Source organism: Diceros bicornis, chromosome 26 (genome assembly GCF_020826845.1).
Source record: "Diceros bicornis minor isolate mBicDic1 chromosome 26, mDicBic1.mat.cur, whole genome shotgun sequence".
NCBI lineage: Eukaryota > Metazoa > Chordata > Mammalia > Perissodactyla > Rhinocerotidae > Diceros > Diceros bicornis.
The window spans coordinates 12,282,050-12,296,493 of record NC_080765.1 but is presented as its reverse complement, the minus strand read 5'-3'; the positions used below and the strand labels follow the sequence as shown (position 1 = coordinate 12,296,493).

The following is a 14,444-nucleotide window of genomic DNA, read 5'->3' as shown; positions in this document are numbered from 1 at the left end:
ATATAGGGGCAGAAAGACTCCCACATCAGACACACAGAAAACCCCCTTGAGTCAGGCTCGTATCCCCGGGAGGCAGGAATCTCAGAAATCCTACAGTCCTGGTTCGAGCCTCCTCCAACCCCACCCCCGGCCATTGGGAGCAGTGAGCTCCAGAAGGCCCGAGGGGCCAAGGGGGCCAGTTCCAGGCCTGGGAGCAAGGCTCCGTGAGGTGTGTGCATTTAAGGCCAGAGGCAGACACTCCAACCCCAAGAGCTCCGGGAATGGCCAGCCTCCTCGGAGCAGGTGGCTGGGTCAGCAAGGGTGGGAGGGAGGCTGGAGGAGGGTCCTAGTCGCCCAAATAAGTGAGGTCGGTTTAAAAGGGGTTAACCACAGCAACCCTCCTCCAGAGCCCCAGCTGCCCTCCCCTCCTCTGCCCTTTCTCAGGCCTCGAAGCTCATGGTCTCCAAAAGGGGGGCGTCTATACAGGAAGGGAACAGAGCAGTTCCTGGCACTTGGACAAACAGCAGAAGCCCCAGGCACACCACAGGGTCACAGTGTGTGCATGTGCACGGTGTGTGTGCAGGGAGTGAGGGACACGGACACTCCGCCCCGGAGGCCAGTCCCAGACCAGGGCCCTAGGGCACTCACTGGAGCATGTCCCCTGAAATGAACACTGTGCGCCCAGCGACCCTCAGGTCCCCGCCTTCCCTCCTCACTCCTGCTGCCCGCTCTGGCACTCACACTGTCGCACCACACCCGCCCTGGGCTGTCTGCCCTTTCGCTGACCAATCACGTGTCAGAGATACAGCCACCTCCTGTCCAATGGCAACATAGGGACAGTCCTGCCTTCCGTGGGGTCTCAGCCTCCCTCCCCGCTCAGCTAATCCAGACCCCTCCCGACTGTTCTAGCACATGGGGTCCCCCTGCACATGCCCCCAGGCTCCATCTGCTGTGTGAGAACCATCCTTGCTGCACTGCCTTCACTATCGGGAGAAAACCATTCCAGGGAATCTTAACACTTCTCACGGCCAGACCAACAGGCCACAGCACGGGTGTGAGGGCAGGTCGGGGGGCAGGAGTGGTCGAGGGCAACTCGGTTTCCACGGACGCTCAGAGGCCTCAGGGCGTGTCCTCGGCCCTGCTCCCCACGAGGGGAGGGGAGCCGTGGCCATGTGGACCCCGGCCCCACCCAGCCGGATGTCAGCTCTTCTGCTCCAGAGGTGTCAGCCCGCCGCCAGGGACCCCTGGGGGTGGGGGTAGCGCCGTCTGAGGGGAATTAAACAGGGACACACCGTTTGGAAAGAAGTTTTAGTGAGGCGCCAGGGGCTCGCGCCCAGGTCCTTGGCACTAGTGAGGAGACACGCCGTCCTGCGGGGACCTCGGCGGGGTCAGGGTGCTGTTTGGTCCAGCAAAGAGGCAGCTCAGCTTGGGCTTCAAGTCGTTCCACACCTTGCTCATCTGGAGGAGGAGAGGGGGCAAGACAGGGTGAGAAAGACAGGGGCACCGGCCCCACACCCTAATGCACTGGTCCTTCAGAAAACGCCAACGAGGGGCCTCAGGACAGCCCATCCTGTGGCAGGGGGCAAGAGGGGACACGCCGCTATGGCCACCACCGGGCCTGTGTGTCGCCTCCCCCAGAGCTGCCCTTCCCACTCCCTGCATCGCGGCACATTCCTCCACAGACGAGGCCCAAATAAGGAGAGCGCCCGAAAGCAGAGGTGACAACCGGCCGGACCCTCGACCCAGCACACAGGACCGAAGGGGCAGTCTGCTCAATGCGGAAACTTAAGAACCCTTGTTGAGTCATTTCCAGCATGTTCTCTAACAGCTCAGCAAGCGCTGGCCTCTGGCTCAGCAGGTCACACACCAAGACAACGTCCACCAAATGAACACAAAAATGAATGACAGGCGGGAGGAATAAGACGCTGCTGGCACTTGCCAAGCACTCTGGTATCCAGGCTGAGGAATGGATACTGTGGGTACAAGCAGCAGGGAAGCTGTGAGTGAGGCAGGTGTCCCAGATCAGTGCTGGGGGCCAAGTGGCTCATGTGATAACAGAAAAGCAGAGTGTGGCCCTGGGGACATGCAGATGAAGCAGAGTCTAGTCTAGGCACTACGAGACTGGGGACTAGTCAGCCAGCTACAACAGAGAAATCTAGAATCAGGGTGACCGGACCCAGGTGGTACACAGACTCACCCGGTGTCCCCTAGGGTCCTCTCACCCTAGACCCACCTGGTGTCCCCTAGGGATCTCTCATCTCAGACCCACCTGTGTCCCCTAGGGATCTCTCATCCCAGAGTCACCTGGTGTCCCCCAGAGATCTCTCATCCAGACTCACCTCGTGTCCCCTAGGGATCTCTCATCCCAGACCCACCTGTGTCCCCCTAGGGATCTCTCATCCCAGACCCACCTGTGTCTCCTAGGGATCTCTCATCCTAGCCTCACCTCATGTCCCCTAGGGATCTCTCATCCCAGAGTCACCTGGTGTCCCCTAGAGATCTCTCATCCAGACCCACCTTGGGTTCCCTAGGGCTCTGTCATCCCAGACTCACCTGGTGTCCCCTAGGGTTCTTTCCCCAGACTCACCCGGTGTCCCCTAGGGATCTCTCATCCCAGAGTCACCCAGCGTCCCTGCTAAAAGCACAGATTCTGACTCCCAGCCCCCCGAGATCCTGAGTTAGTAGGTCTGTGGTGGGATCTGCACCTCGTAATCCACATGTTAAACAAACACTCCAGGTTGTTCTGGCACAACTGCTTCTAGACCAGGGTCCAGACTGGCCACTGATCTGGTCAGTGACAACTGCCTCCCGACTGGATTCACAATCTCTATCCTCTACCCCACCCTTCAAGCCCTTGACAATGACCTTTCTGATCTATGGATCCAAGTTCATTCTAAGCGCTGCTCACAAAAAGCTCCCTGGCCTCCACGCAGAACTGCCAGCATCCTAGACTGTACCCCACCCTACCCCTGGGCTCTGCACAGGCCTCTGTCAGAGCATGAGAAGCCTGTTCCTCTGGCAGGCCAACCGGTCAGGATATCACACTAGTCTGTGCAGTCCCTGGTGACAGGGACAGCTGCAGTCCAGCTGTGTGCCCAGCACAGCCACAGAACCTGGCACAAAGCAGCTACTTGCAGTCCGTTACCCACCAAATCCCCAGGCCAATCTTAGAAGGCTGGGAGAGTCATATTTTATGCCATTTTTCAGGGGAAATTGGGCCACAGAGGTTAAATAACCCAAGCAAGGCCGCAAGAGCTCATAACAGTCACAGAGCTGGGATTTAGAAATTCTGAGACTGCGCCTCGGCCCCCCACGCCGGCCCCGTGCTGTATCAAGGAGCCGGAGGTGGCCATGGGCAAATGCATCCTCCATTAGGAGGTGACTGTGCTCCCACGGCTAACAAGAGGCATCGAAGGAACCCAGGACAGACAATACCAGAAAGCAGAAGGGTGCAGAAGCTACACAGAGCGAGCAAAGCAGAACTGGACAGGGATCACCTCTTAAGTGTTTCTTCAGCCCTGGCCAGACACACAGCATTCTAGGCTGTCTGGAGATGGACACACATGTTGCTGTTTGAGAGGGGTGGGCAAAGAGCCAAAAACACAAGCTGGAGTTATACGGCTGTAGACAATTCCGGCCAGGCAAGTGTCGCTGCAGCTTGCAATGTCTTGGGACAATCACAGCATTTCTCCTCAAAGGTTTGGGAGCCACCATCTGGAGGAAGCTTACCAAGGGCTTCAGGAAAATATCCCATCTCTGTATTCCCGACCTCCTCACACTGATTCCCCGCCGTCTCTGCTCTCAACATCTCTCAATTCTTGGGGATTCTATATGCTCTACCTCTGCCTTCTGGAATTCCTCCAGAAGATGAGAAACTGTTCCCTTATAGTCTCGCTCTGCTCCTCCCACCACCATCCCTCCCCCCAGAATCACGAGGACAACATCACCATTACCACTCTGGCTACACAAGACTAGGGGATTCAAACAAGAACAACGTGTTAACGGTCCCGTGCTCACCCCAACTCCACTAACTTTCCCACGTGATTCTTCGAGGTCAGCTGCAAAGGCCAACAGACTGGCAGGAGGGGCCGCTGCAGAAAGAAAGGTGCTGACCAACACAGGGGTTGGTGCAGGAGGAGACCCACCTCCTTGTGCCCCTGGATCTGTGAGTTGACGAAGGCCCCGAGGATGTGGGAGGTGAGGGGCAGGTAGACGTGGACCAGCTGCGTCTCCTGGTGCAGGCAGTACAGGGAGAAGTAGTTCCGAAGCTCCATCGTCTGGATCGCGTTCTCCTGCTGCAGAGGAAAGAGCCTCCCCTTGCACCTGGCCCAGCAGACGGCAGGGAGGAAGAGCACCCTGGCCAACACGCTGCCTCTTCCTGAGCCCTTCCTCTGTGTAACTGCCGAGGCAAAAGCCAAGCCATACATTGCAACCAGGCGTCCAGAAGGTGCCGAGGGAAGAGAGAGCACCAAGCGTCACTCTGGACACCAGGGGCGGCTTTCCCACCCCCAGGACCCCCCCACACGCTTGTTATACCAGTACATGGGCATCGACGTCCTGGAAGCTCATTGAGCCAACCAACAGTTGCCCAGAAGTACGGTTCCAGGGTCCGGCCCCACCAGGTGTGGAAAGGCTCCCCAGGAGGCCGCCCCAGGCGGCCCGCGCCCTCCGCCCCCCACGCCAGCACTACCTCCATGATGCGGGACTCCAGCTGCTCCACGGACTCGGGCTCGCGGCTCTGCACAGCGGCGCTCATCGCCGGCCGCTTCATCAGGCTGTACGTGTGCAGGGCCCGCTGGGGCTTGTGCAGCAGCCCCTTCTCGTGCCGCGCACACAGGTCCTGTGGGGACAGAGGTGGCGCGCGAGGCCCTCAGCCATTAGCCAAGAGGGACCCAGAGCCAACGAAAATGCTGGGGCCCCCTCCCGCCTGGCAGGAGGAAGCACCGAAAGGGGAGAGATGGGAGGAGGCTGGGGAAGAGACAGCACTCAGGCTCCCAGCACACGGCCTCAGAGGCAGTGCTGTTACCGTCCCGGCGAGAGGAGCCCTTTCCAAGCATGGCTTTTCCTCCTCAGAAACGGTTCACATGCACCCCCTCACTCCACACTCAGGAAGTGTTCATGGAACAGAGCAGTCAGGTGAGTAGGCCCAGGGTCGAACCACGAGGGGGGCGCAGTGCGAATCAGCACCGCAATCAAAACGTGGAACAGGCTCCCTTCAGAGAGGAAATGTACAGTGCTGGGACAGTCCTGGACCTCAGCTCTAACGCTGCCCCATGTCCAGAAAGCCAGTCCCTCCAGCAGCAGGAAGACCAGACGTCTCCAAAAGGAAGATGCACTGGCATTTCCCTGGGGCCCTAAAATATCCCCAGTCAGAAATCTTGTGGGAAATACTAGCCACAGAACCACAGGGCGGGACTTTCAAGGCCACCTGGCTACCATCCCAACTCAACAGAGAAATCCCTTCTGGAACATTCCCCAAAGCGCTGGGCCAGCTCTCCTTGAGCTCAGCACGAAGGATTCTGTGGCTTCAGAGGCGATCCATTCAGTCACCAATGCTCCAACAGTTAGAAAGCCAGCCCTACATGGAGCTGAGGTCTGACTTCCCCGAACCTCCACCTGGGATGGCTGGAAGAGGACATCTTCCTCTTTGCTGGGCCAGCCCCTCACATATTTATAGAGAGCTATGATATTCACTGACACACACACACATAACCCCTGTTCTCAGAGTGGGTGAAGCCAGAGGCCCGTCTGCACGCCTGCTGGGGCCACAGCCCAGAGACTCCACAGAGCCCGCCAAGGAAAAATAACATCGGCAAGTCTGCGTAAGGCCTGTCTTCCCTCTGCAGCCCTGGCTTCTCGGCGTTTTTTCCATTCCCCTAGAGTTACACCCCTGAAAGATCATAAGATCCTTCTCAGTGGCTCTGTCCCTGCCCAAGGAGCAGCCAAGACTCACTTTATAGGACTGGAGCAAATCCAAGAAGAGGTTCAATTTCTCCACCACATCATTCTCTTCCTGTTTGCCCTGGAAAACAAGAGGGGGTTAGCCTACACTGAGCACACGCAGCACCCAGAGACCCAGCTGGGGAACACACGCCCATCCACAGGCCTGGGCAGGCTGTGCCCAGAAGCACCAGCCAGCTCTGCAGAAGAGCCCCCTTCCCATGACAGCCCACCAAACACGAGGCAGAGGAGCCTCAGCGCCCAGCAGTCTGACGAGATCAAGGGCCTCGGTTCCCAAGGCCATCTACCCACTTGTGCTAGCCCTGCATGTCCTCCCAGCGTCCCGAAGCCAACGTCTTCCCCGACACACACACAGGGAGAGCCCAGCACCTCAAACGCCCTCCTCGCAGCTTTGCCAGCACCCCAGAAACCTCGAGCTTCTATTTGGAGCTGTGAGCGGTGTTGAAAAGGGGAAACAAATGGGAGGGATGTGGCTGGGAATGAAGAGGAGGCTTTAACAAAAGGGGAAAGGAGCACAGGCCTCGGAGGGGCGAGGGGACAGCAGCTGCAGGACCGCACTTGGGAAATCAAGGTGCGATAAGAGAACAGACGCCTTCACTCCTAGGCTGATGCAGGAGATGGAAAAAGGCCACCAACGGCCACACCGCACACAGCACATGAGGGGGGTGGGCCAGACAGGTGCTCTCGTCTGGATCCTGCGCGCGCCTCTGCTCACAGGCAACAGAGTGATGGAGTCAAACCTACAGCTGTGCGGTGAGCACGCGGTGAGCCCCACAGCTCATTTCCCAAACCACAGAGGCCACAGCAGCCTGGAGGGCAGCCCTGTTAGTGGAATGGGGTATCCTGGTAATAACAGAGGGGGTGAAGCCCTGCTCCTGGAGCCAGCCACAGCATCCTAGGGACACGAATATGACCCAGGCTGCCCCAGGCCTGCCAAGTGTGCTCCCAGTAGCGGCAGCTCAGGGAAGGACGCACAGACAAGCCATCATGCATACGGCCCACCAGCACTGATGCTCAGAGCCACTCCCAGGCAGGAAGAGTCCACGCCAAAGCCCTGGGCTCAGGCCACCTTGGGCAGAGAGCGTCCACGCTCAGCAGATGGCAAGTGACTGAGGGAAGGCAGTGGGAAGGAGCAGCGTGGTCTCTCCACTTCCTGCTCCAGCAACAGGCAAACACAAGCCCATGAGGCCACCACAGACCCTCCCTCAGTCACCACAGCTACACACTCAGGGCCAGGGTGGTTTCCTGGGAACCCCCCATGCTAACTCTGTGGTCACAGCCATGGGCCCTGCAGGGCTCTAGCACAGCTCATGTCTCTCAGCCACCAACGTTCACCGAGCGCCTCTCCCAGGTGTTTGCTGAGCCCCCTCTCACAAAACACTAGCTCCTTGGGGAAACTGAGCCCCTTCTACAACCTCTAGAGCTCCAGGCGTGGCAGAAAGTGAAAAGCTCATCCCATAAACTGCACATGCGACTTGGTGCAGGGAGGGTGCAGGCAGAAGAAAAGAAGAGGACGAGTCGATGGGAATATAAGCACCAGACTGGGAGCAGGGGACTCCCACCCAGGCTGTGGTACCAACTCAGGTCAGGACCCTGGGACTCGCAAGCTCACTGAGCTCAGAGGTTCCAAGTCACTCAATTCCATACCCACAGCTGAGATACTAGCCAATAAGGTTATAGGAAAATAACAGGCATGTTACAGGTTTTTAAAACTCAGAAAAGAAAATACCAGATGGCCACAGGTGCCCTGATCCCTCCTGACTAGGCAGAGGGCATGGGAGAATGGAGGTGCCTCCTCTGGTCTAGTATCAGTGGGGCCTCAGGTCCTTCCTGCTCGTGTCATTTGCCACCAAGTCCCGTTTCTGGTCTGATGCCACACACCACCCTAAACCACCAACACGAGTGCCTTTACCAACACACACATCCCATCAGCACAGGAACAGCAGCCCACTCTGAGTCTCACTTGTCTTGCTGGGATAGAGTTATCTAGGTCTCCCAACAGGTCTGGGGAGAATAAAACCAGGATTCGTAAAAACAGACTTAGGAAAACTAGCCCTCAGATGTCTTCACTTGCACAGCAAGAGTGAAATGGAACTCACTGTACTGGATGAAAATTCTGATGGGTGGTTTGTCTGATCCAGTTTCATGTTAAAACTATATTAATTTCACTTCAACGTGAAAACCACAAAGGAGGGTGAGGAATATTCGAGAAACAGCACCTCTCAGACGTTAAATTCCAAAGCACCATTCGTGAGATATCAGAGGATCTCGGAGTGGGGAAGCACTTCAAACAACAAACTTGGCCACGTCAGAAGCCTGACCCAGCTCTCCCTCTTCAAGGCAGACAACCGGCATCAAAGTTTGAATCAGAAAAGACTGGAGGGGGCCGGCCTCGTGACGTAGCGGTTAAGTGCGCACGCTCCGCTGCTGGCAGCCCAGGTTCGGATCCCGGATGCACACTGATGCACTGCTTGTCAGGCCATACTGTGGCGGTGTCCCATATAACGCAGAGGAAGATAGGCCCAGATGTTAGCCCAGGGCCAGTCTTCCTCAGCAAAAAGAGGAGGATTGGCAGATGTTAGCTCAGGGCTGATCTTCCTCACAAAAAAAAAAGAAAGAAAAGACTGGAAATCACTGCGTTAGGAATTCCCATCCTGTATTCTGCATAACGCTGGGGATTCCTGCCCCGCCCCCCCCCACCAGGAGGCTACCTGTTGAAGAGGGAGCTTTGTGGGCCAAGGGCCGAGGTCCCTGCAACCAGAATAGCTTCACTTTTATGTTTTACAGACTGAGCTTTGAGGAAAGGTTCAACGGGCTAAAAAGAGTTTTTTAATCATCTGTCCACCCTTCTCGTTTTTAATTGACGGGGAAACAGGCCCAGGGACCAAAGTAACCAGAACAAGGTCCCAGCACGAGACACCAGCCAAGCGCAGAGCAGGCTGCCGAGCTCGCCCCCTTCTCTATCTGGCCAAACCTCCCACATCACTGATGTTCTTGGTCCTCCCGCCGTGGAAACATGGGCACCTCTGGGACCTGGAGATGGATCGGGCCCAGTGCCAATTGTGAGACGCCCACACCGCCCTACACTCAGTTTCTAAAGGGAACACCCAGGCCCTGGAATCACAGAGGAAGAAACCCCAGGACTTTCCACACCAGCAAGGAGATCAAGTTCCCTCTTCAGCACTTAGAGACATCCTGGCACCTGAGCGCCCCCCTCAAGCCTGAAAATCCCCCAATTCCACAGTCACAGATCTGACTTACTGCTAATGAGCTTCAAGTCTCAGACAGGCAGCAAGGTTTCACAATTACATTGTTTTAATTTACTTAAAACCATCTACTAGGGGCCGGCCCAGTGGCATAGTGGTTAACTCCACGTGCTCCGCTTTGGTGGCCCAGGGTTTGCCAGTTCAGATCCTGGACATGGACCTACACACTGCTTTTCAAGCCACACTGAGGTGGCGTCCCACAGAGAGCAACTAGAAGGATGTACAACTATGAGATACAACGATCTACTGGGGCTTTGGGGAGAAAAAAGGAAAAAAGGAGGAAGATTGGCAACAGATGTTAGCTCAGGGCCAATTTCTCTCAAAAAAAAAAAAAAATGCTATAAAAAAAAAAAACATCTACTAGCAGCCTAAAGACCATTTCCCCAAAAACTAGGCAGCAAACTCTCACCCTCAAAATTATGTAACAGTTTTATAGCATAAAAGCACCAGATGAACCCTTCGGTCTGACGGGAAACACTATATCTCAAATTAATCTCCAACCACTACAAGAGTCTTTGCAGATCTCTACAAAGAGCAGCTGCCCGTACAGCAGAAGCGCTTCCTTAGTTAACTGGGTATCTAGTGTGAAAGAAGGAGGGAGTCTCCCAGGGTGCTGGGAGCTTAGTCATTGTTCTAATGAGTTATCGAGTGACCAAATACTGGGACAGCAAAACGGGAACTATCTGGGCCACCCAGAAATATCCTGGGAAATCCAAGATTACATCTTCAAGGACAGATTATATCTTCTAATCTCAGCAAAGTCAACTCTCAACAGACCCAATTTGTTTTTATCATTGGCAACTCTCTTAAGAGCATAATTGGGTCACGGGGAGCCACCTGGAACAGATGGGGACATGCAGTTCTGAGCTGAGAACAGCTGTCCACTCACTCGAGACTCAGAACTTTGAAGTCCACCTAAGAAGGAGACGCTCACGCCCGCCAAGGCACAAAACGTTCTTTGGAAAAGGTGCCGCAGAGAACAGACTCACTCACCTGCTGTGCGGCCTTGTCAGCGAGCAGTGCAAATTCAACAGACAGGCCTTTCAGCGCCTGCTTAAGGAACCCCCATGTGCTACTGTTCAGAGTGGCCCAGGAAGGGAGCGGGGTCGTGTCAGACCCTAAAGCACTAAGGGAAAATGAAACACAGGAGAGGAGACACTCACGACCTGGAAGCTGACCAGGCAGTCCAACCTGACCCCTCCCTCTGCCTGAACACGTCTCCCAACCTAGACTCTCGCCACTCAAAGAGTGGTCCACGGGGAAACCGGGAGTCTGTTAGAAAGGCAGGGTCTCAGCCTCCCTCCCCCAGACATGCTCAACCAATTCTTCTCAAGACCCCCAGGTGATATGTGTGCATCGGCAGATTTGAGAAGCATGGTTCTGGAGGCTGCTGAGCGGGGCACAGTCCTGGCCAAAGGTCTTGCCTCTCCTCCCGAGTGGAGGAGGCATGACCAGCCCACAGTGTCCTTTACCAAGTCAAACAAATCTTTTTTTAAGTCTAATCCTAACAATAGGGAAAACGCCCTATGAGAAACTGGCAAGCATTCATGTGTTTAGGAATCCACATTTCTCTGCCTAAATTTCCCACCTTTTTTCTTCTAAATGTGATCTCCCATTTCTCCAACCCCCTTCTTCCCCTTTTGAGTGAACCAGAGGTCAGAATGAGGGTTATTAAGTAAATGCACCTTCGGTTCCAAACCATCCCCAAAGTCTAAAGACCCCCTCCCCACCTAACCAGCCCCTGCAGAACCCAACAGGGTCACCTGCCTCAATTCCTTCCCGAATATGAGAAGGTCAGCAGCATTGTCGATGGCCCGCGACGCAATCCGCTCAGCCCGATCGCGAAGCTTGTAAAAGCTGTTGTAGATATTTCGAATCAGCTCCCGACTAATGGCAAACTGAGTCTGGATGTCAGCTGGGAGGAAGTCCTGACAGGGCGAGGAGAGAGAAAAAATGGGTAATACTAGACATGAGACCCTTTCAGAAAAGATGGCCCACAGGAAAAGAGACAACTCCATCCGACAGAACAGGTCAGTGAGCCCCGATGCCCAAACCCGGGCCAGGCAGAGACCGGCCCTGAGCCCACTTCTTCTCCAGTGCCTGCCCCGGACCTCCCTCCTTGTCCAATCACGGATACACCACCAACACTATGGATCCCGGGACATACGACTCTAGTGTCCACTGAAACTGGATCAAACTGGAGGGCCTGCCAAAAAACACTCAAATAATAATCTTCAAGTCTAAAACGATGAATGTAAAGTGTTGACTCTCCACGTGAGGGGAAGGCCTCCTGTAGTCTTCATTTATTCCGAAAGAATAACTTTCTACTAGTTTTAATATTAACTACCTATTAATATTAACTAATATTATTTAAAATAATATTAACTAATATTAACTATGTAACACTTAGAAAACAGAAAGCTTAAGGAATAAAATGAAGGTAAAAGAGTCTGTATTTTTGTATGGAGAAGCACATAAAGAAAGAAAAAAAAAGCTACCAAATAGCTACCTTCCTCCTTTTTAGAAAAAGACCAGATTAACTAAATTTTAAAATAAACCAATGCAACAATCAATCCTGTGAAATCCGAAAAGCTGGAGACCAGGCATATGTCTATCTGAATCATAGATGCCTCAGGACATGGTGCGAGAGCCTGGTGGGCCCTGGGGTCAGACAGCCCAGTCCCGTCTGGGCTCTGCTGCTTAGAAGGTTGAGACTTCAGCAAATGGCAGCCTCTCCAAGCGTGTTTCCCCACCTGTGACATGGGCATGACACCCACTATATTTTAGAGCAGCTGAAAGGAGGGTTAAAAGAGAAAAACATGCAATGCATCTTAGCATGATCCCTGGCACATGGTGGAGGCAACTTGTAAACAATATCAATTGTTAAAATTATCATTGCTCCAGTTAAGAAGGGAAGCCATAATCAAAATGAGAAAAATACCTTGGCCCGAGTAGCCAGCTTACAATTCACGAATTCATCTCCCACAAGCTGCGCCGATTCCTTTAACTTGTTCTGCACATCCTACAAAAGGAAAAGAGAAGCAACTTCACCCTCATCAGCTGCAAAGAAGTCAGTCTGAGACAAATGAAGTCAATAAAAGGCAGGACGCAGGCCTTCCTCAAGAGAAATGTGTTTCCACATGTCGCTTTTACATAAGTGTTCCAAAATCTCTTCACTGTCTCCTCTCTGTTTTTTTTCCATTGACCTTCAACTTTAGGTGGTCTTCCACAGACAGGAGAGCCTGACTTACTAACAGTACTGCAAAACCGCCAGCTCAGGAGTGGAGATCTCTCTCCAGAAAAACATTAACTCATCTACAGACCACAGACATCAGACAGACGTCGGATTCATTAGATCCGTTAGGTCCACGTGGGGCACAGAGACAAAAGCTGAAGTCTTTTCCTTCCTGTGAATCAATTCACAGGACCGGGGCCCCCAGAGCCCGGGGAGCTGATGGACAGCACTCGGGCTCCCGAGCCCTGCTCTCCAAAAGCAGGCCCTTGGCAAAGCCAAGCGTTAAGATAAGGCCCCCACAAAGAGCCACAGGAAGTACAGGCAGAGAGGCTAACATGTGAATGGGCAACTGTGTATGGGTCACAGAATTCTAAAATTTCAGAGATGCCTTAACAATCATCTGTCCCAATTCTCTCATTTTACCAAAAAGGAAAATGGAGTCAGAGAGGTTCTGGGGACACCCTATCTGTGTAAAAGCAAGGGTCAGCAGAGCCTAAGGCCTCCAGAACGGGGACGGCACCCAGCTCTGCGCCCAGCTGCACCCTCCCCACTTCCCCTTGCTCTGTCCTGAGCCGTGCACAGCTCCCATGTCCCACCACATTCCTCTTCTGGAATAAAGATCCCTGTTCTAAGGGAATCTGTCCACCCCCAGGGTTCAAAAGACCCCCATTCCCAGCTCAAGGGCAGAAGGTCACAGCAAGCATTCACTAATGTCTAGCATGGCTCCCATAAGAGGGGCAGCACTGATGGGTACCCCCGGGGTATCACGGAGGGAAAGCATGCAGCCTTCCCTAGGGGTAAAAGGCCCCTTCCACCTCTAGGAAGTGAGAGGATAAGGCAGGCAGGCTTGCGCTGTCCCTGCCTTGGCTGCTGGAGTCCAGCATCTTTATGCAGCAGCAGTGAGGGTGGGGGCTGAGCCCCTTCCCAGGTCCCTGCTCAAGAAGGGGTTTCCTCCAATTGAGGAGACGGGAACACACATATTCCGCCAGCCAAGCGTCCTTGCTGGAGCCCCCCACCCCCCCACCCCCCACCCCCCCGCAATGAGAAGGTCCCTCGGGCAAAACCTCTCTTCCTACAGAAGAGCTAGAGGCCCCCGGGGCAGGAGGCCTGCCAAGGCAGTCTTCCTCCTCAACTGGGAACAAGGGCTTTGCCTCAGCTTCCTGACTGAAGTTTGGAGAAAGAAGCTGCCACTCTGCTTTCTACCTGGAATCAATGGACGCACAGAGATAATTTCCAGGACACAAGTCTACCCTGCAGGTCTGCTAAGGAGACTCGGCTTGTTCTTATGGCACTTAGTCAACGTGGCCTTTTTTTTAAGTGAACGCTTATTCACATCTGGAGTCTAGCACTTCTGTAAACCCTCCAAACCATACAGCCTTCTGTGTATTCGCTTCAAATCCCACAGTGACCGCACCGAGAACCCACCACTTCCACCTGGATACCCTGAATCCTGCAAAGTCAAAGCCAAAGACGCCTCCTAAAATCATACTCAACCTGCTATTTGGGAAGAAAATAAGTCCTATTTATGGCGGTCGGGTGTGAAACAGATTCTGTCAGGGCACCCAGACAAGGGAAATGAGACAAGAGGGGAGCAAGAGAACAAAAGCGAACTTAAGAATGAAGAAAGAGCACAGGGACCGGCGGGACCCACCACGCGGACTGCATGGACACAGTCCCTAATGTACTCACAGGACCACTGAAGGACAGGAACAACTTGAGGACCACGTCCTCAGAGAAGGGGGGGTGCCGGGCTACCAGGTTGATGAAGCGCTTCAGCGCTCTCCTCCGGGCCTCGATGAACTCCCTGTCAGCTGAAGACAGAGGACATGGCATCACCAAGCAGGGCCTGGGGCACCACCCTCTCCCGGGGGAGACCGCACTCTCAGGGCCCAGCCTCCACGCCCAGAGTCCTCAGAGCATCTTAGGAGAGAAGCCCAGAGCAGGCCACACAGCCAGCGAGGGCCCTGGACAAGGAGTGACAGAGCCATCCCCTCCCCACCCCA

General features: G+C 54.4%; 1 protein-coding gene across 6 annotated transcripts in view; it reads right to left on the bottom strand.

Annotated features, from left to right (window-relative positions):
• Positions 1 to 393: 393 nt before the first annotated feature.
• SNX8 (sorting nexin 8) overlaps positions 394 to 14,444 on the bottom strand; it is a 42,358-nt gene continuing 28,307 nt past the window's right edge. For 5 of the 6 annotated variants that reach the window (XM_058569413.1, XM_058569415.1, XM_058569411.1 and 2 more), the window contains exons 4-11: positions 14,131 to 14,252; positions 12,148 to 12,228; positions 10,974 to 11,134; positions 10,200 to 10,332; positions 5,933 to 6,001; positions 4,670 to 4,819; positions 4,125 to 4,274; positions 394 to 1,437 (exon numbers count right to left, since the gene is read on the bottom strand). In XM_058569413.1, coding sequence (XP_058425396.1) covers positions 1,327 to 1,437; positions 4,125 to 4,274; positions 4,670 to 4,819; positions 5,933 to 6,001; positions 10,200 to 10,332; positions 10,974 to 11,134; positions 12,148 to 12,228; positions 14,131 to 14,252 — 977 coding nt within the window. In that variant the 3' untranslated portion in view covers positions 394 to 1,326. The remainder of the gene's footprint in view (positions 1,438 to 4,124; positions 4,275 to 4,669; positions 4,820 to 5,932; positions 6,002 to 10,199; positions 10,333 to 10,973; positions 11,135 to 12,147; positions 12,229 to 14,130; positions 14,253 to 14,444) is intronic. The other variant, XM_058569412.1, reaches the window with a different exon arrangement.